This window comes from Balaenoptera musculus, chromosome 12, assembly GCF_009873245.2.
Source record: "Balaenoptera musculus isolate JJ_BM4_2016_0621 chromosome 12, mBalMus1.pri.v3, whole genome shotgun sequence".
Lineage (NCBI taxonomy): Eukaryota > Metazoa > Chordata > Mammalia > Artiodactyla > Balaenopteridae > Balaenoptera > Balaenoptera musculus.
The window spans coordinates 53,438,062-53,460,099 of NC_045796.1; the positions used below are offsets into that span (position 1 = coordinate 53,438,062).

At 37.8% G+C, this 22,038-nt stretch overlaps 2 protein-coding genes across 3 annotated transcripts in view; one reads left to right on the top strand and one right to left on the bottom strand.

The window, feature by feature from the left end:
- The window catches only part of RTN4IP1 (reticulon 4 interacting protein 1), a 105,476-nt gene that overhangs the window by 35,264 nt on the left and 48,174 nt on the right, over nucleotides 1-22,038 (top strand). The gene's annotated exons all lie outside the window — the stretch shown is intronic.
- Nucleotides 1-22,038, bottom strand: part of QRSL1 (glutaminyl-tRNA amidotransferase subunit QRSL1) — a 29,247-nt gene that overhangs the window by 5,279 nt on the left and 1,930 nt on the right. Inside the window, exons 2-9 of one of the 2 annotated variants that reach the window (XM_036871422.1) lie at nucleotides 14,042-14,201; nucleotides 13,374-13,472; nucleotides 12,020-12,116; nucleotides 9,728-9,904; nucleotides 5,044-5,219; nucleotides 4,845-4,957; nucleotides 3,775-3,967; nucleotides 3,109-3,226 (exon numbers count right to left, since the gene is read on the bottom strand). In XM_036871422.1, coding sequence (XP_036727317.1) covers nucleotides 3,109-3,226; nucleotides 3,775-3,967; nucleotides 4,845-4,957; nucleotides 5,044-5,219; nucleotides 9,728-9,904; nucleotides 12,020-12,116; nucleotides 13,374-13,472; nucleotides 14,042-14,201 — 1,133 coding nt within the window. The remainder of the gene's footprint in view (nucleotides 1-3,108; nucleotides 3,227-3,774; nucleotides 3,968-4,844; nucleotides 4,958-5,043; nucleotides 5,220-9,727; nucleotides 9,905-12,019; nucleotides 12,117-13,373; nucleotides 13,473-14,041; nucleotides 14,202-22,038) is intronic. The other variant, XM_036871423.1, reaches the window with a different exon arrangement.

The following is a 22,038-nucleotide window of genomic DNA, read 5'->3' on the forward strand; positions in this document are numbered from 1 at the left end:
AGTAACTGGGGAAGGTATGCAGTGTTTGCAATTTTGTACTTTACAGACAGGTATAGCTGAGGAATGGAAATGTGAAATTCATGAAAAGATGCTTCAGGCCTGCCTGCTGAATGGGAGAAGATATTTGCAAATGCTATATCTGATAAGGGGTTAATGTCCAAAATATGCAAAGAACTCATACAACTCAACATCAAAAAAATAAACAACCAATTAAAAAATGGGCAGAGGCCCAGAACAGACATTTTTCCAAAGAAGACATACAGATGTGCCAACAGGCACATGAAAAGATGCTCAACCTCACTAACCATCAGAGAAATGCAATTCAAAACTACAATGAAATATCACCTCACACCTTTCAGAATGGCTATTATCAAAGACAACAAATAACAAATACTGGCAAGGATGTAGGAAAAAGGGAACCTTCGTGCACTGTTGGTGGGAATGTAAAGTGGTGCAGCCACTATGGAAAAAGGTATGGCGATTCCTCAAAAAATTAAAAACAGAATTACCACACAATGCAGCGATTCCATTCCTGGGTATTTATCCAAAGAAAACAAACACTAATTTGAAAAGATATATGCACCTTTATGTTCATTGCAGCATTATTTACAATAGTCAAGATTTGAAAACCACCTAAGTGTCCATCAGTAGATGAATGGATAAAGATGTAGTATCAATACATATACAAAATGGAAAATTAGCCATAAAAAAGAATGAAATCTTGCCATCTGCGACAACACGGATAGACCTAGAGGGTATTATGCTAAGTGAAATAAGTCAGAGAAAGATACTGTATGATTTCACTTATCTGTGGAATCCAAAAAACAAATGAACAAACATAACTAACAGAAACAGAGTCACAGATAAACAAACAGGTGGTTGCCAGAGAAGAGGGGGGTGAGGGGCAAGGAGAGAAATAGGTGAAGGAGATTAAGAGTTATAAACTTTCAGGTATGAAATGTACAGTTTGGGGATTATAGTCAGTAATTATGTAATATCTTTGTATGGTGACAGATGACAACTAGATTTATCATGGTGATCATTTTGAAATGCAGAAAAATATCAAATCACTATGCTGTGCACCAGGAACTAACACAGTGTTGTAGGTCAATTGTACTTCAAAAACAAACTCACAGAAAAAGAGATCAGATTTGTTGTTACCAGAGGCGGGGTGTGGAGGGAGGGGGAATTGGATGAAGGTGGTCAAAAGGTACAAACTTCCGGTTATAAAATAAATAAGTACTAGGGATGTAATGCACAACATGATAAATATAATTAACACTGTGTATGTTATCCAGGAACGTTGATAAGAGAGTAAATCCTAAGAGTTCTCATCATAAGAAAAAAAATTTTTCTTCCTATTTCTTTAATGGTGTGTCTATATGAGATGATAGATGTTCACTAAACTAATTGTGGTAATAAAAAATAATAATAAAGGATATGGTTACTCCCCACCCGCCCCCCAAAAGAAAAAACGCTTACTTTACTGAAAAGATTAAGGAATTAGCCAGACATAGGCGTGACTATAAGTCAATGATGCAAAGAAAGGGAAAAAGAAAATACTCCTTAGATCCTCCTGAAGCTGTTAATGAAGGCTGGCAAAAGTATTAACCATTCTAACTTCAGTTTCCTCACCTGAAAAATGGATATAACAACTCCAATCTTTCTGAGGACCAAATACAATGAGATAAAAATGTGAAATCTTTTTTATCCTGAAAGAATGCTATAGAAATATCAGATGTCCTTATTATCATTTGACCACAGGATCTACAGGGAGATGAATGCAGGCATCACGTATAATTTACCCAACAGTTGATGGCTTAAATCATGTACTAACAACATCTTTTTACAAAAGAACAAATACTTCTATTAAACTTCTTCCTACTTTAAATATGGTTCAAAAGCCCAACTTCTGCTTCCATCAATGATGGGAATATTAGGGATGGATTTACTCTGCCATTTTAAACAACCGAAAACTAGACAAAATGAAACAACCATTTTCAGACATTAGACAACATTAGAAGGAAAGCGAATAAACAAAGCCCTTTGATTTCCCCATTAATCAAATAATAATTTTAGTTTTTGTTTTCCAGCTTTATTGATATAATTGACTATAAAATTGCTCTGTGTGTGTATATATATATATATATATATATACACACACACATGCGCACACACATACAATGGAATATTATTCATTATTATATATCTATATATACACACACACACTATATTTTCTTTGTCCATTCATCTGTTGATGGACACTTAGGTTGTTTCCATGTCTTGGCTACTGTGAATAATGCTTTGAGGCAGTGATTTCTTTCCTTCAGATATATACCCAGAAGTGGGATTTCTGGATCATATGGTAATTCTATCTTTAATTTTTGGGGGAATCTCCATACTGTTTTTCATAGTAGCTGTTCAAATAGTATCTTTGGAAAAAGTAATCCTAACTATTGGCCCTGAGGAGATGCACAGATGAATAAAATGCTATGTATGTATGTATGTATGTATGTATGTATCTATCTATCTATCTATGTATCTATGTATCTATCTATCTATGGGACATAGAGCAAAACCCCAGGAAGCTATTCGGTACAACCACTCTTGCTTTTTCACACTTCTCACATCCTCTTAGACAGACCTGGTAGTATGTAAGATGAATCCTATTCACAAGATGGTGAACAAACTTATACCAAAGTCATAGTAATTTAAAATTCTTTTTTGGAACGAACAGATACACGATGCAAGGGAAAACTAAGTTGATTCACGAAGTTTTTTAAGAGACACCAATGTAACTTCCTGCTTAAGGCTCTCAGGGCAGTCAATGTGGCAATAATAGGGGACATTTAATGAGGCTAAAATCCTTCAGGGCTTCCTACTTAGCTTGTACTAATCATTTAGCTAGAGCATCAATGATTTTGTTTGTTTTTGAATAACCAGGAGCCAAAAGTACCATAAATGGGCCTTTAATTATGATTTCTAATTTAAATCATAAGGATTTTGCTTCCTTAGCAAATATCTCAACTTATAAGACTTGATAGACATGCTACTACTTTACTATGGAGTTTTCAAGAATGGGGAAAATTCCTAAGCTGATTATCTTACTCTTTTAATAAGAAAAAGTTTCCTGAGAGGATTCTTTCTCTCACCACATCATTGAACCCTTCTCGTCTGGTTGCAGCATACATGGCTTCAGTAGACACATCAGTGTCACATCTGTGACCTGATAACAAAAAACAAAAACAAACAAACAAACAAAAACCCACAAAACATTAATTGAAAAGGAAGTAAAGTTTTGGCTGAAAAGCAGGTCCAGATTCACATTTGTGATCAATACTAAAATTTCATGAGATTGACCTTAATGGTTTCTCTTTTTTATCTGCGTTTGGACTGACTGACTTGTCAGGAATCAAGGAGAGAGAAGACGATGATGAAGAGGGAAACTGCAGTTGTTCACTCTGTCATTCATTCATTCATTTTATTCAGATGTTTACTGAGCTCCTACCCTGTGCCAGGTACCACACTGTATGGACTAAGAATACAGAGCTAAAATACTCTACCTTCAAGATACAGTCCAGAGGGTGAGCTGAAGATACAGAGATATTTTGATGAATAGTGTGAATGCTAAAATGACAAAGGTAAAGGGATTCACTGATTTACTTCTATAAATCTTAACATTATCCCTGGCAATAATATTTTTTGCTACTAATAAACGAACCTTACAAATGTTTGAGACAACTTCCTTAAAAATCCAAAATACAGGCAACTTACCATACTCTAGCCCATCAAATCTTGCCATATTCGACGCCACTTCTGATGTACACAATACGTGGTAGCAGACAATTGAGTAACTGGTGTGGGGCAGGGACACTTCAATTACTTTGGCCCCCTCAGACTCAAAGAGATTAGCAGCTTTGGACCAAAGAGATCGTACTTCACTCGACAACTCTGGTGTAAGATATTCCTTAATGGAAAAAGTCAAAATACAAAAATTAGAATATCTGTGTAGATGGTGTTATAAAAATTTGTACTCCAGAAACTTTGGCAATACGTTAGAACATCTGATTAAATTGCTAGCAGGTAGCTAGAAAGATTGAACTAATTTAAGACTGTTTATGGCGTGACAAGCACAGTACTAGATACTGGGGGCTCGATATAATATTAAAGATTGGAGATCTGGTTGGAGAACTTATATTTGTTAAATGTTCATTATATATCAGGCACTCTGCTAGATACTTTCCAAAGGTTCTCTCATTTAATGCTTTTAACAGTCTTACGATGTAGGTATTATCATTCTTCTTTTTATTAATGAAAAATATTGAGACTAGAGAAGTTAACTAACTGTCCTAATGTTACATAGCAGGTAAGTAGAGGATCCAGGATTCTCAACTAGGTCTGTTTCTCTCTAAATCCTTAAAAGTAGGCACACCTATTACCTTAATTGAAGGTTTTAAAGATTTTACAGTATTTCTCTACAGCGGTGGTCTCAACTGGGGGCAGTTTCCTCTCCTCTTCCTCTCAACCAGGGGATATCCGATAACATCTGCAGACAGTCTTGCTGGTGGGGCAGTGGTGGTGGGGGGGACGCTGCCTCTAGGGTTAGAGGCCAGCGATGCTGCTGAACATCTCACAATGCACAGCACAGTCTCCCAGAACAAAAAATTATTGCTAAGCTCAAAGTTAAGATTTTAAAAGGTTAGTAATTTAACATATCTATTTTCATGTGCTCAGGTCACATAGCTAATAAAAGTGGCAGAGCAGGGATTCAAACCCAACCAGTCTGTTTCCCAAGTCTGTGCTCTGTATTTGACTTGACAGTACTTTTGTAAAGACAGAGTTACCTTCGGAATTCCTATACACAGTTTGCTCACATCTGTCAAACTGGGAAGCGTAAATGGCTTAACAGGATCTTGAATTGTGGTAGAATCTTTGGGATCATGCCCAGCTAGTATACCTGTAAGTAGAAATATTTATGAGTGACAGACACAGTACTGAAGTGAAATGATAATGCTTTGAAACTACATGGAATTGCATAAATACCCAACACAATGGCTGCATCATCCACACATCTGGTTAGGATTCCTGGCACATCCATTGAATTCACCAGGGGAATGAGGCCATGACGAGAAACTAAGCCATAGCTAGGTTTCAAACCAACAACCCCACAGTGGGCAGCTGGATTTCTGGTTGATCCTCCTGTATCTGATCCTAAAGCCCTGAAATTTAAATGAAATTCTCTTTAGCAGGATAATATATCTCTAATTATATTTGAAATCTATCTTTTTAAATGTATATTTTAAAAATGTATTTCCTCCTGATTTTACAAAAAATAAAACATGCTCATCTCAGAGAATTCTTAAAATACAGAAAAGTGTAAAGATGTAACAAAATATTCCACCCTGAGGCAAACACTGTTAACATTTTAGCATAGTAACTTCAAGTCTTTTTTTTAATGAATTTTTCTTTCGTTCAGGTCATTCTGTAATCATAAGTTTCCATCTCTTTTTTGCTTATCATGAGCCTTTTACTATGTCATTAAAATTACTGAAAATTTTAAATATGTATAATACTCTATCATATCAATTGGCAATTCCCAACTGATTCCCAATTTTAAAGTCCATTCTCCTATCAATATACATACAAATCTTCCTTTTAAGTTCTTTATTTTTTTAATTGAAGTATAGTTGATTTACAATGCTGTGTTAATTTCTGCTGTACAGCAAAGTGACTCAATTATACACATATATACATTCTTTTTTATATTCTTTTCCATTATGGTTTATTCCAGGATATTGGATATAGTTCCCTGTGCGATACAGTAGGACCTTGTTGTTTATCCATTCTATATGTAATAGTTTGCATCTACTAACCCCAAACTCCCAGTCGATCCCTTCCCCTCCCCACCTCCCCCTTGGCAACCACAAGTCTGCTCTCTAAGTCTGTGAGTCTTTCTGTTTCGTAGTTAGGTTCATTTGTGCCATATTTTAGATTCCACATATAAGTGATATCATATGGTATTTGTCTTTCTCTTTCTCTTTCTGACTTACTTCACTTACTATGATAATCTCTAGTTGTATCCATGTTGCTACAAATGGCATTACTTCATTCTTTTTTATGGCTGAGTAGTATTCCATTGTATACACGTACCACATTTTCTTTATCCATTCATCTGTTGATGGACATTTAGGTTGTTTCCATGTCTTGGCTATTGTGAATAGTGTTGCAATGAACACAGGGGTGCATGTAACTTTTTGAATTATAGTTTTGTCTGGATATATGCCCAGGAGTGGGATTGCTGGATCATATGGTAATTCTATTTTTAGTTTTCTGAGAAACTTCCATACTGTTTTCCACAGTGGCTGCACCAACTTACATTCCTCCCAAAAGTGTAGGAGGGTTCCCTTTTCTCCACACCCTCTCCAGCATTTGTTATTTGTAGACTTTTTAATGATGGCCATTCTGACCAGTGTGAGGTGGTGTGGTACCTCATTGTAGTTTTGATTTGCGTTTCTCTAATAATTAGTGATGTCGAGTATCTTTTCATGTGCCTATTGGCCATCTGTATGTCTTCTTTAGAGAAATGTCTGTTTAGGTCTCCTGCCCATTTTTTGATTGGGTTGTTTGTTTTTTTGATATAGAGCTGTATGAGCTGTTTGTATATTTTGGATATGAAGCCCCTGTTGGTTGCACTGTTTGCAAATACTTTCTCCTATTCCATAGGTTGCCTTTTTGTTTTATGGTTTCCTTTGCTGTGCAAAAGCTTGTAAGTTTGATTAGGTCCCATTTGTTTATTTTTGTTTTTATTTCTATTGCCTTGGGAGACTGACCTAAGAAAACACTGGTACAATTTATACACATACAAATCTTATACCTTCTTTTAATGGCAATTTTATAATACACTTTTACAAACTAAACACACCCCTCCCAGAAATTCAGATACCGCCATTCTACTACCCTATTTAGGATCATGGCTAGAAATGTATTTTAAGTTATTTAAACATTTATGTTGTTGCCAACTAGAATAACTGCATAATAAAGTACTTGTAGGGAATTCCCTGGTGGTCCAGTAGTTAGGACTTTGTGCTTTCACTGCCGAGGGCCTGGGTTTGATCCCTGGTTGGGGATCCCCCAAGCCATGCAGTGCAGCAATCAATCAATCAATCAAGTACTTTGTAATAAACACCTTTAAACATAAATCTTTGCCCATATATCTGATTAAATTTTAGGCTAGCTTCCAAGAAGTAGAGTTAATGGGACAAAAGGTCTACCTGTCATTATAAGTTCTTAATATATTTTGTCAAATTACTTGTCAGAAAGGTTATACCAATTTATATTCCCAATTGTAGTGAATCGGATTTTTTTATGTTTCATTATCATCACTGAATACTAGCAGCTCTTAAAATTTGGTTAATTTGACAACCAAAAGCTTTGCTAATGTGCATTTTTGAATAATTCTTCACATCTATTTGTATTTGCATTACCCAACTATGAAGTGTCTGTTCATTTCTTTGCTTAGTTATCTATATAGTCCATGTTTTTCTTATTAAAAAAGAAACCTTGAGGACATTATGCTAAGTGAAATAGTGAGTCACAAAAGCACAAACACTGCACAATTTCACTTATATGAGGTACCTAGAGTGGTCAAATTCACAGAGACAGAAAGTAAAAGAGTGGTGGCCAGGGGCTGGAGAGGTGGGGGGAGGGCAAATGGGAGGCTATTGTTTAAGTGGTACAGAGTTGTAAGTTTTGCAAATGAAACCAGTTCTGGAGACTGGCTGTGTGATAATGTGGATGTACTTAACACTACAGAATTGTACACTTAAAAATAGTTAAGATGAGAAATTTTGTTATGTATATTTTACCACAATTACAAATTTAAAAATTTTAACTATTTCAGGAAAAAAGGTTTTTCTGATTAGAAAAGTGTAATGTCTACTGTAAAAATTAAAATATTTTATAACTATATGATCTATAAAGTGCAATTTCTCTTATAATCACTGCCCCCATAATAATCCTGTTATCGCTTTTTATATATATTTATCTAGACACTTCCATGCAACTAACATATATACATATGTAATTATTATTTTTAACAGAAATAAGGCATACTATACATAGTGTTCTGCAACTTGTTATGTGTAATTATTACTTTTAACAGAAATAAGGTCATACAATACATAGTGTTCTGCAACTTGTTTTCCACTTAACAGTGTATTTTGTATTTCTTCCCATGTCACCACATAGCGCTCTAAATCATTCTTTTTAGTGGTTGCATAGTATCAATACTCCTAGAATCTTCCTGTTTTAAAAACTATTATAAAAGAAAAAAATCAATAGGGGGGAAAACAAATCAGAACACCTGACGGTTTGGGACCCATTCAACCTGGAGTTACTTTGGGTCTGTGCCTCTCTTGAGTACACCCAGAGTGAAGCTTTGGACTGAACAAGGCTTCTATGTGTCACATGGCCCTTGTGCTCTACAGAAAATGCAAATTAGATTGTCTTTCTTACCAAGTCCACTTGAGCCACAAAATCAGACTGCTGCTTTCACAATTTCTAAAAGGACACATTTTCTTATTAGGATTCCCTGATGGCTGGGTAAAAGTAAAACCTACATTTCCATAGGAATTATGTGTCAAAATGCCATCTTCTCAAAGCACATTCAGAAAGATGAACACTAAGTGGGGTGAGGAGGATAGAAAAAAGCCCCTAATCTTGCAATCCTTGCTTGTCAGAACTCTCATTAATATTAATGTGGTGCTATAAAATTCCACAGAGATAAAATGAAATGGTTTTACTTGTTAACAAGATTTCAGGGAAACTTAAAAACCTGTAGAATCTAAATCTCCATAGCTCTAAAAAATATAAATAATTTATTGATTGCAATGCCTCAGAAAGAGCTTAGTTTTTCAGTGGATAATTAAGGAGAGATAAAATACATATAGTACTGCTAAAGAAAACATTCTATTTGGTTAAATTGAGACCAATAAAATAAATATAGTAACAGCAATATTTATTTACTCTTCTTTAGATGGTTAAGAAATGCTTTACAAATGGGACTTAAGACAAAGCATGATTGATGGATTCTTTCCAAATACAAAGTATGACAGTTGAACAAACCACCTCCCTACAAATTTGAAAAAACTTTATGTACTGATATACATTTTTAGTTGTAGGTTTAGAAAAACACTATTTAATATATTCTATTGATACATATTAGGAGCATTTTCTTCCTCCCTCCCTCCCTCCCTTCTTTCTTTCCTTCCTTCTTTTTTTAAGTCAGATTTAGCTGAAGGATAAACCATAGCTAACAATTTAGTTCAGCAGCACTCGACTAAAGCCAAGGTATGTTAGTCTCTAAATATCTGTACAATCAGTGAGCAGATACCCAAATAAATTATTTAAAAATGAAATTCAGTGAAGTCTATTTAAGCTAACTGCTTTATTCTGTAAAATCATGTCTTTAAGAGGGCCATATACTGTAGAGGAAGAGTTTAAATGCTGTCTTAAATTGAAGTTAAATGTATAGAATACACATTAAGTGTACCATAAAGTTGAGTGTATTTAAGATATAATTTTGATACACCATTGAGCACAAATAGCTCAGTAAAGGGAAATAAAAATACCAAGGTATGAACGACTCTATTGTTGAATTCTGTGTATGGTTTATGACTGTTTGTATTAGGTTGGGTTTTTAAAGTACAGATAGAAAAAAACATCTTACGCAAAGCACGTGAACGCTGACACAGCCGCCGCGCTCCCTCCTGAGCTTCCTCCAGTTATCAGCCAATCTGAATCCTCATTCTCACCATGAGACTTCTGCTTCCTCTTTTCTCTATATTGTTTTGAATAACTCCAGGGGTTTTTAACCGGTCCAAATATGCCATCTGTGCTTCCAGATCTGAGATGAAGAAGTGTGAAGCAAGATATCTTAATACAATTCATTTTATGTAAAATTTTCATCTCCTGATTGTATTATTTGCTTCTGACACTGTATAATCTACTATAACTTGAATTAGAAAAGGTAGGAAGCCTGCTTAGATGTACCTTTCTTTAATTAGACAGTTGAGGAGGTGAAGGATGGGAAGTAACGGCATTTGTGGTAGAAGGAAGGAAAAAACTAGTCTGCTAAGAAAAGAAAATTTTTATCCCAATTGATCGTCTAATTCAGCTTAGGATGATTTCCTTCGTAAATTAAGGTCTTCCAGTTGAAGAGTGTCACAAAACAACCAAACAGTTAACGAGTAGTCTTTTGAAGGAATTCCTCTGTTAATCAGAAGTTTTAAGAGGCGAATTCCCCAGTGGTCCAGTGGTTAGGACTCCGCACTTGCACTGCAAGGGGCAAGTGTTCCACCCCTGGTCGGGGAACTAGGATCCCACATGCCGCATGGGGAAGCAGAAAAAATTTTTTAAAAATAAAAATAAAAAAGTCAATTACATTTCTATATACGAACAATGTTAAACAATTAGAAATTGAAAAGAAAACACCATTTTCTATAACATTAAAAAAACATGAAATACTTGGAGATAGATCAAATGTGCAAGATTTATATACAGAAAATCATAAAAATATTGCTGAGAAAAATTAAACTCTAAATAAATGGAAAGATATACAGAATTCATAGGTCAGAAGGCACATATTAAGATGTCAATTTTCTACAACTTGATCTATAAATTCAGTACCACCCAATCAAAATCCTATCAAGCTTCTCTGTAGAAATTAGTAAGCCAATTCTAAACCTTATATGGAAACGCAAAGGATCTAGCATACGTAAAATAATTTTGAAGAGGAACAACAAAGTTGAAGAACTCTTATTACCTAATTTCAAGGCTTACTATAAAGCTACAGTAATCAAGATAGCGTGATACTGGATATACAGATCAACAACAGAATCCAGAAATGAACCTATACATGTGTTCAACTGATTTTTCTTTTTTAATTAATTAATTTATTTTTGGCTACGTTGGGTCTTTGTTGTTGCGCGCGGGCTTTCTCTAGTTGCGGCGAGCGGGGGCTACTTTTCGTTGCTGTGAGCAGGCTTCTCATTCCGGTGGCTTCTCTTGCTGGGGAGCACAGGCTCTAGGCACGCAGGCTTCAGTAGCTGTGGCTCGTGGGCTCAGTAGTTGTGGCTTGCACACTCTAGAGCGCAGGCTCAGTAGTTGTGGCGCACAGGCTTAGCTGCTCCGGGGCACGTGGGATCTTCCCGGACCAGGGCTCAAACCCGGGACCGCTGCATTGGCAGGCGGATTCTTAACCACTGAGCCACCAGGGAAGCCCCTGTTCAACTGATTTTTGACAAAGGAATCAAAGTAATTTAATTTGAATTCTTATACAAATAGGCCCAGATCTACAGGACAGAATATGTAAAAAAAAAAAAAAAATGAACTCTGGCTTTCTTCAGATCATGTACAAAAAAATTAACTCAACTGGATCACAAGTTTAAATTTAAGAACTGAAACTATAAAACCTCTAGGAGAAAACATAGGAAAAAAACCTTTATGACCTTGGGAAAGGTAACGATTTCTTTGAAAAGACAAAAACATGAGTCATTAAAGAAAATGATGAACTGGACTTCATCAAAATTAGAAACTTTCACTCTTTGAAAGGCATGTTCACAGAATGCAAAGACAAGCCAGAGACTCAGAGAACATATTTTCAAATCACCTATCTGATAATGGACCTGAATCCAGAATATATGGAAAAAACTATTATAACTCAGTAAGAAGACAACCCGACTTTTAAAAAAGGGCAAAAGATTTGAATAGATACTTCACTGAAGATATATGGGTAGCAAAATAAACACATGGTGTTTAACATCGTTAGTCATCAGGGAAATGCAAATTAAAACTAAAATGAGATATGACCTATTAGCAGAACATAATCTCATGGAGGGTCTGAGAAACTGGCATTAGAGTCCTCAAGAAATCACCTCACTACTTTTAGGTACCTACACTTAATGAAATTAAAGACACAGATGAAAGAAATACAAGAAGAGAAAATTTCAATTTTACTTACCCCATAGCAAACTCATCTAAGTTTGTTTTTCCCATTAGTAGAGCTCCCTGATCCAACAACTTCTGAACTACTGTAGCATTATAAGGTGGTACATAACCTGAAAAAAATTCAGTTATTTTCTTCTTTTTTAAAAAAATTGAGGTATAATTGATTTACAATGTTATATTACAGGTGTACAACATAGTAATTCAAAATTTTTATAGATTATATTCCATTTAAAGTTATTATAAAATATTGGAATTTTATTATAAAATTCCCTGTGCTGTATAATATATTCTTGTACCTTATTTATTTTATACATAGTAGTTTGTACCTCTTAATCCCCTCCCCTACCTTGCCCCTGTCCTCTTAAAAATTCGGTAATTTTTATCATAGGAAAGAAAACAGTGAACATGTAAATCATATACAAGAAACAAAATTTTAAACTGCAATTAAGCAATTCGTATTGACATGTTAATTATTCCTAATTTAAGTAGTAGGTTGTACTTTCTTCTGAAAGTTTTTTTCTACTGCTAATTGCTACATGTTTTCCAAAGAAAGTCTATATATTCTGTCTTTACATCCTAAAACTATTGACTTTAACAGTCAGTACTACAAAGTATTGAATGAGATGTACCCAATTCATTTGAAACTAATCACAAATCATTATTTTGCTCATTGTACTTGACTTTCTCTTCTCAGATGTGCAATACCATGGTAATTTTTATCTATTTCCAGCAGGAATAGATCTTCGTTGTCAATTAAAATTTCCTCTCTCTAGTGTATATTCCCAGACAATTAACAAGTCTACCTATCACAGGAACTTGGGGCATACACCTCATAGAATGTTAGTTTTAGTGCGTAGTACCCTAAATATGCTTTTTCCATTTCTTTTTCCTCCTTGGATCCAAATATCTTGATAAATATGATTCCTTTTTAACCTACTAAACTTTAAAAGATAAAACTAAGCTTCACTCTACTAAGTATAGTGATAGATGGAGGAGTCAGGAGATAAAAATAACCAGACAGTAGATGCTAATAAATCCTCATACCATCTGCAAAAGAGGGGGAATGACAGCCACTTTATACTTATTTCTATGTTACCAACGAGTGGGTGTTAGAGGTCACTTAGCATGTTCGTGATCAGTTATCAAGTCTTCCCAAGTAGGATTCATCCATTAAGCAGGCCTACCCCTGAAGAATAATTTTGCATTCTGAAAGAGCAAATAGTAAAAAGGTAATATTCTACCCTAAGTTATCTCCTTTGCAGATATAATCAGTCTGAGAATATCTTGGTGCTTTAGTATCTTATCTTTAATTTAAACTGAAAAATACCTATTTTTATAAAACAATGCTCCGGTCAGTTAAACTTTACCTTTCAGCATGTTTGATGCACATGTTGTCTCAATGCCGGCCGTGCTAAAGTTGTCTTTTACCGCAACAGGAATTCCATCTAAATCCCCGAGTGAGAGACCTGCATTAAAAAGCCAAAAGGATAGAAGAAACATTGGGTTGGCCAAAAAGTTTGTTTGGGTTTTTTCATAGCATCTTACGGGAAAAGCCAAATGAACTTTTTGGCCAACCCAATATCTAGTTCAAAATACAGACATTAATACTAGTTATTAACTACTAGTTTTTGCTAAAGATACGTCTTCAGAAATCAAATTTGTGTTAGAAATTATTACAGTTGGACATTATACCTGTTAGCCTCATTTTTATTATACCTCATGGCCAGTTCTTTTTTAAAAAAATAATTTATGTATGTACGTATGTATATATTTATTTATTTATTTATTTATATTTTAAAATTTTTTGGCCATGCCGGCTGGCTTGTGGGATCTTAGCTCCCCGACCAGGGACTGAACCTGGGCCCCCAGCAGTGGAAGCTCAGTCCTAACCACTGGACCACCAGGGAATTCCCCAGTTCTTTAAATAAGGGAATTTTGTATGTTTAAAACTCCACTTGCCAAATGGAGGCTGCTATAACCAATTAAACTTTTTCTCTCGGGATGTCACAATTAAGTATAATTCAAAGTAATTTACCTTTCTTATATCTTTTCTCTGATTCTTCAGCTTGCTTTAAGGCCACCTCTTCTGATACAGTAATGTAAGCATTTAGAAACTTGGTCTTCTTGATAAGGGAGAGACATCTTTGACAGAGCTCAGTTGGAGAAACTTGGCCTTGTTTCAGTGCCGCAGAAACCTAGAGTATACACAATTCAAAAACCCTTTGCCAAATCTGCAGAAGTTTCAGATGTTACACTGAGGCGGGCAGGTAGAGTGGTTAAGTATATAAATTTGAAGTGAGGCTTGGATTCAAAACCAAGAGAACCTATCAAGTCTACACTTACTTAGGATGGTGAATAAGGGTAACACATCGGTCAGCTGAAAGATCGGTTGGAGGACACCACAGTCATAGCCCTAGCTGAGGAACTCTACATCAGGCTTGAACAAACAAGATCACTGGTTTAGGTAAGCCGTCCTGTCTAGGAGAAGTAGAGGCCCAGTGTGGGTGAATCATGGGTTAGGGTAGATTGTGTACAGAGAAAAGCTTAGCTGCAACACAGGCCATCCACAATGCAAAAACCAGAATGAACTAGACAAGGCATTACAGGACTTTATGGCCCCAAATAAGTGATCTTTATTAAACAGACCTTTTTATCTATTGGAGAATTCAAGCAAGAGCCACTACAAATTGAGAGAAATGGTTGTAAAATATGGGTTCAAAAGCCAATCAAAAACAAGCTTTTCTAAAACCCTGTCTTTGATGCATTAGGAAGGCTAGTAAAGAACGCGTTAAAATAAACTGCACTTCAAGTGACCAGAACCTGTATATTGACAGTAAGTAAAGCCTAAGGTGAAGTGCTGACTCGTAATACTTCCTGTAGGAAGTAATAATAAATACTTACTAATTGAATAAAAGGAATGAATAACAAGAAGGCAAAGATGATACCGAGTCTTTAGAGACCATCTGAAAAGAGTTGGGTAAGATGATAGCTCAGACAAGGGGGATGGGGAAAAGTAACACTTGCTGAGTATTTACCAAGAGCCAGGCACTGTTGTTGCTTTAGATTCATTATTACTTTATTTAGCCCTTAAAACAACCACTTAGGGCTTCCCTGGTGGCGCAGTGGTTAAGAATCCGCCTGCCAATGCAGGGGACACGGGTTCGAGCCCTGGTCTGGGAAGATCCCACATGCCATGGAGCAACTAAGCCCATGTGCCACAACTACTGAGCCTGTATGCCACAACTAGTCAAGCCTGTGCACCTAGAGCCCGTGCTCTGCAACAACAGAAGCCACTGCAATGAGAAGCCAACACACTGCAACAAAGAGTAGCCCCCACTCGCTGCAACTAGAGAAAGCCCGCACGCAGCAACGAAGACTCAATGCAGCCCAAAATAAATAAATAAATAAATTTATTTAAAAAAACAAAAAATACCCAACCACTTGTTAGGTATTATTAACCTCATTTTATAGATAAAGAAACTGAAGCTAAGAGAGGTTAAGTGATTTGTCCAAAGTCACAGAAATAGTAAAGGGTAACTTAACAGGTAGTAATAGTAAAAGTTAACAGGTAACTGCTCCTTCACCATTTCTCTCTGCACCAGTGGAAGCTTAGCTCGTCCTGTATGCTGACTGTATTTCCACGTGTCCTATATACATCAAGCAATAGGAATTTGCATTTAGGGGAAAATCTGCAAATGATCTGCTCTAGGCTGTTGAATAAATCATCAAAGTGGTGGTATTCTTAGGCCTGAGGGTTTTAAGCCAGAAAAGCAGTGCGAATCGGCCATTGAGAGGACCCCTAATGCTGATGCACAAGAGGAGGAAAGGGCTGCCATGGGGATGCTGGGGGAGGGGTTCAGGATGGGGAGGGGCAGCTGGGCTCAACTTAAAGGAGGTAACCTAGCAACAAGAAGAGATACTTCTGTTGAATGGTTTGTATGAGATGTAAACTCTTTAGAAGAGAGAAACTGGAGAAAAAGAAAAGACAGCAATGTATTGTAATATTGTAAACATGGAGTGGGCTTATGTAAATAGGCTGAGTGCAAGCGTCAGAACTAGCAAAAACAGAAAGCTGGAGACACAGAGAGGTATATAAACAGGCCTACTCCAGAGCGAAATTATAAAAATGAGGAAAATTATGCCTGCCATTTTCTCTTCTTCTTTGCCTCCCTTCAAGTCCTCTAATGCCCATTATCCTCAAGTTGCCTTCTGACTTGCCAAGTGATATGAGAATAAGAGGTAAGGAACTGCAGTTATGGTTACAAGGGCAAGAAATTAGACTGTCTGGGAGCATTCTTTTTATTTATTGAAGTATAGTTGATTTATAATGTTGTGTTGGTTTCAGGTGTACAGCACAGTGATTCAGTGATACATACAAATATATCTATTTTTTCCAGATTCTTTTCCCTTAGAGGTTATGACATAGTATTAAGTATAGTTCCCTGTGCTATAAAGTAGGTCTTGTGGTTACCTATTTTATATATAGTAGTGTGTATATGTTAATCTCAAGCTCCTAATTTACCCATCTCCCCCACGCCCTTCCCCTTTGGTAACCATAAATTTGTTTTCTTTGTCTGTGGGTCTATTTCTGTTTTGTATATAAGTTCATTTGTATAATTTTCTTTTTTTTTAGTTTCTACATATAAGCAATATCATATATTTGCCTTTCTCCGTCTGGCTTACTTCACTTAGTATGATAATATCTACGTCCATCCATGTTGCTGCAAATGGCATTATTTCATTTTTTATGGCTGAGTAATATTCCATTGTATATATGTACCACGTTCTTTATCCTCTCATCTGTTGACGGACATTTAGGTTGCTTCCATGTCTTGGCTATTGTAAATAGTGCTGCAATGAACATTGGGGGGGGGGCGTGTATATTTTCGAATTATAGTTTTCTCCAGATGTATGCCCAGGAGTGGGACTGCAGATCATATGGTAGCTCTACTTTTAGTTTTTTAAGGAAGCGCCATACTGTTCTGGGAGTTCTCATTTTATTTTTTATTTATTTATTTTTTAAAAATTTTATTGATTTATTTTCTTTATTTTTTTTTTGCTGTGTTGGATCTTAGTTGCAGCACGCTGGGTCTTTGTTGAGGCGTGCAGGATCTTTCGTTGCAGCGTGGGCTCTTCGTTGTGGTGCGCATGTTTCTCTCTAGTTGTGGTGCGTGGGCTTCTCTCTAGTTGTGACATGCACGGGGTCCAGAGCACGTGGGCTCTGTAGTTTGTGGCAGGCAGACTCTCTTGTTGGGGCACGCGAGCTCAGTAGTTGTGGCACGTGGGCTTAGTTGCCCCGTGGCATGTGGGATCTTAGTTCCCCGACCAGGGATGGAACCTGCATCCCCTGCATTGGAAGGCGGATTCTTTACCATGGACCACCAGGGAAGTCCTTGGGAGTACTCATTTTAAATGGTAATCTTTGTTAGGACCATTTTTAGGAAATTTAGATTTGAGAAACTCAATAAGGGTATTGGAGAAGAGAAATGAAAACAAAGATGCTAATTAGCTAGAATGGATTAGACCTTAAGGATTATGACATATAAATAGTACAGCTCTCCTGGAGCAAAACTAAAGGTATCATATCTGAATATAAGATGAAATCAACTAGAAAAGTTTTCTCTTCCCTCTTTTCTCAAAACCCCCAGCTCATATGAAGCACAGGCCTTGGAGGAGATTATATTACTCTCCCTGTGTGTTAATCTACAGTCTCCCTGATACTCCTTTTCATTCACTGAAGTTTTTAGCAGCTGGTTTGCTGTAATCTTCTTTTTTTTTTAATCAATTATTTATTTATTTATTTATTTATTTATGGCTGTGTTGGGTCTTAGTTGCTGTGTGCGGGCTTTCTCTAGTTGCAGCGAGCAGGGGCTACTCTTCGTTGCGGTGTGCGGGCTTCTCATTGCGGTGGCTTCTCTTGTTGCGGAGCACGGGCTCTAGGCGTGCGGGCTTCAGTAGTTGTGGCATGCAGGATCAGTAGTTGTGGCTCACGGGCTCTAGAGCGCAGGCTCAGTAGTTGTGGCACACGGGCTTAGCTGCTCCGTGGCATGTAGGATCTTCCCAGACCAGGGCTCGAACCTGTGTCCCCTGCATTAGCAGGCGGATTCTTAACTACTGCGCCACCAGGGAAGTCCCTAATCTTCTTTTCTATGGCTCCTGTTGCTCTTTTTGTTGACTTCAAACTTCAAGTCAGGTACATGGACACCTGGCCTCTCAGTTCCTGACCTCACTTCACACAAACTCTTCCTTCACCTCACCCCAGTTACCAGCTCACATGGTCATTAGCCCAGACTATATCATTACCAACATCTGTATCATCTCCCAAACCTCAGTTCTAATTATCCCACATCTCTTGTCCCCTGAGCTCATTTACTCTACTACCCACATGGTCAGCAAGAAAACGGGGAACAGGGACTTCCCTGGTGGTGCAGTGGTTAAGAATCCGCCTGCCAATGCAGGGGACATGGGTTTGATCCCTGGTCCGGGAAGATCCCATATGCCATGGAGCAACCAAGCCCGTGAGCCACAACTACTGAAGCCCATGTGCCTAGAGCCCATGCTCTGCAACAAGAGAAGCCACCACGATGAGAAGCCCTCGTGCTGCAACAAAGAGTAGCCCCTGCTCACCGCAACTAGGGAAAAGCCCACGTGCAGCAACAAAGGCCCAACACAGCCAAAAATAAAAATAAAAAAATAAAAAAATATTAAAAAAAAAAAAGAAAGAAAGAATACAGGGACCTCCGTCCTACAACCACAAAGAAATGTATTCTGCCAACTAGTGAGGTGGAAAGAGGATCCCAATGCATCCAAAGAGACTGCGGCTCTGGCTGACACCTTGATTTCAGCCTTGTGAGACTCTGAGTAGAGAACCCAGCTACTCCATTCCTGGACTCCTGACCCACAAAACCGTGAGATGATAAGATTGTGTGTGTGTTTTAAGACTGTGTTATTTTAAGCTGAAAAGTTTATACTAATTTGTTACACAGCAGCAGAAAAGTAATATACCTTCTTAGAAAAATTAAGAAATCTTCCTCAGGAACCATTCTTCTTAGAAAACAGGGGAAGAGAAAACTGTAAATACATATAATCTAATAATTTTGTCACTGTAACAAAATTAGTGTTAATAATGGCACTTGATTCTAGGCATTATCCTAGATGTTTTCCCCCCCCCCACGGATAGGTTTTAATTAATTTATTTATTTATTTAATTTATTTATTTTTGGCTATGTTGGGTCTTCGTTGCTGCACATGGGCTTTCTCTAGTTGTAGCGAGCGGGGGCTACTGTTCGTTGCAGTGCGCGGGCTTCTCTCGTTGTGGAGCACGGGCTCTAGGTGCATGGGCTTTAGTAGTTGCAGCACACAGGCTCAGTAGTTGTGGAGCACGGACTTAGTTGCTCCGCGGCATGTGCGATCTTCCCGGACCAGGGATTGAACCCGTGTCTCCTGCATTAGCAGGCGGATTCTCAACCACTGCACCACAAGGGAAGTCCCCTAGATGTTTTATATTTCATTTAATCTTCATATCCACACTAAGAGGCTGACATTATTTCCATTTTACAGATAAATTACTGAAGTTCCTGCTTAAAATCACATAGCTAGAAAGTAGCAGAGCTGGGATTCAACCAAGGCCTGATCTGGTTTCCAAAGCCCATGCTCTGGTCCACTATACTCTACTACTTCTCTATGCAGACTGTTACAGCATTTACTCCTCTGTAGCAAATAGAGAACATTTTGTTAACTTTACACATAACATCAAAGCTTCACTTAGGAAAAGAACTGTCTTTCAAATGAAAAACTGTCTTGATAAATGCTGAAGGTATAGAAGAGCCCTTGAAAGCTGAGTGTCTGGTTGACTGGTACTCTCTTTAACACATTCATTTAACATTCATGCTTTTTGTCTCCATTGTTCCAAGAAACAGCACATCAAGATCACCAGTAACCTCCACATTCCTAAATCCAGCAGTCATGGCCCAGTCCAGCAGCACTCAGCATTCAACACAAGACATCACTCCCTCCTTGAAGCACTTCTTTTTCACTTGTATTTCAGGACACCAAGCCATCCTGGTTTTCCTCTTGCCTTACTGGCCACTCCTTCAAGTCTCTTTTGCTGGCTCTGCTTCCTACTGCTGACCCCTAAATGTTGGAAAGTTTTAGGCCTTGTTCTATATTTACACTCAGATGTCATCTGACCATGTAACTTCAATTATGTCCTCTACTCTGGACAATTTAAATCCTCATACCTAGCTTCTTTCTTGATCTCCACATTCCTATATCTACCTGCTTAACTGACATCTTCACTTGGATATCTTTAGAAGCATCTCAAAATTAACATGTCTTGATAACTTTCTCCTCACAACATGCTCCCTGTAGAGTCTTTTCCATCTTGATAAATGTTACCATTTCTACAATTGCCCAGGCCCCAAACCTAAGCATCCTCCTTGATTCATCTCTTTCCCTCAAATCCCATATCTAATCCATTAGAAAGCCATACCTTAAAAAACTAACACCCAGGTTTCCCTGGTGGTGCAGTGGTTAAGAATCCGCCTGCCAATACAGAGGACATGGGTTCGAGCCCTGGTCCAGGAAGATCCCACATGCCATGGAGCAACTAAGCCTGTGCGCCACAACTACTAAGCCTGTGCACCACAACTACTGAGCCTGTGCTCTAGAGCCCGCGAGCCACAACTACTGAGCCCACGAGCCACAACTACTGATCCTGCATGCCACAACTACTGAAGCCCGTGCGCCTAGAGCCTGTGCTCCGCAACAAGAGAAGCCACGGCAATGAGAAGCCCGCACACCGCAACAAAGAGTAGCCCCTGCTCGCTGCAACTAGAGAAAACCCGCGCACAGCAACGAAGACCCAACCCAGCCAAAAATAAATAATAAATTTTAAAAACCCAAAAACAACAACAACAACAAAAAACTAACACCCACTTTGCATTACCTCTCCTCCCATCACCCTATCCATGCTGCCATCAGCTCTTGACAATGCAACGACCTTCTAACTGGTCTTCCTGCTTCCCTACTTGCTTTCCTATAAACCATAATCCTGAATAACACGAAGGAGCTTTTTAATTTTTAAATCAGATCATGTCCAAAGACTCACAACTTTCCAGAGGATTTGCATTACATGTAGAATAAAATCCACACTCCTTAACATGGCCTTGAAAGGTAATCTGGCTCCTGCTTATCTATAACCTCATCTCCCACTACTCTTCTCGTTCAGTTCTCTTGGGTCTGCTGGCCTTCCTGCTATTCCTTGACCACATCAAGTTTGCTCTTGCTTCAGAGACATTGCACTTTTATTCTTTCCTCTGCCTGGAACACCCTTCTCCCAGATCTTCCCAGGGCTCACCCTTCTCATCCTTCAAGTCTACTAAATATCACCCACTCAGTGAGCGAAAACTTCCCTGACCACTCTATCTAAAACACCCATCTCCCCAACTAATTCGCACACTATAGCCTGCTTAATCTTTCTTCATAGCACCTACACTACCTGAAATTCTATTATTTACTTAGAGAAACTTATTTAATGCCTGCTTCCCCACAAAAATGTAGGCTTCATGAGGGCAGGAACTTCTGTCTTCAATGCTAATCCCCAGTGTCTGGAACACAGAGGTGCTCAATAAATGTTAACTGAATGAATGAATTACTGAGTTGTTTAAAATTTGGAGTCTACTTTCCCATAGAACAGTAATTAAATGTTCTTAGGCTAGACCCCCAAGAAGCCTACTGGATATATAATTAACTTTCTTTAATATGACAATAATCAATTAATATAACGTTAGGGTTAATAATATTAGCCTGGCATCTGGTTCCTAGAAACACTGAGATCATGCCACAAAAAAGGAAGGTGAAAGTAAGACTCTTCCCCCTTACTGAGTGTACCTGGGTAAAATTTACAAGTAGCAGTTTTACCTCCTATTTGGCATTTTACCTCCTTTCAGTGCTTCCTCCTAGGGCTCCTCTACTGCCCTAAGCCTCCACTTAGGCCCCCAAATTGTCTCAAAATGCCATAGTTTCCAGCCC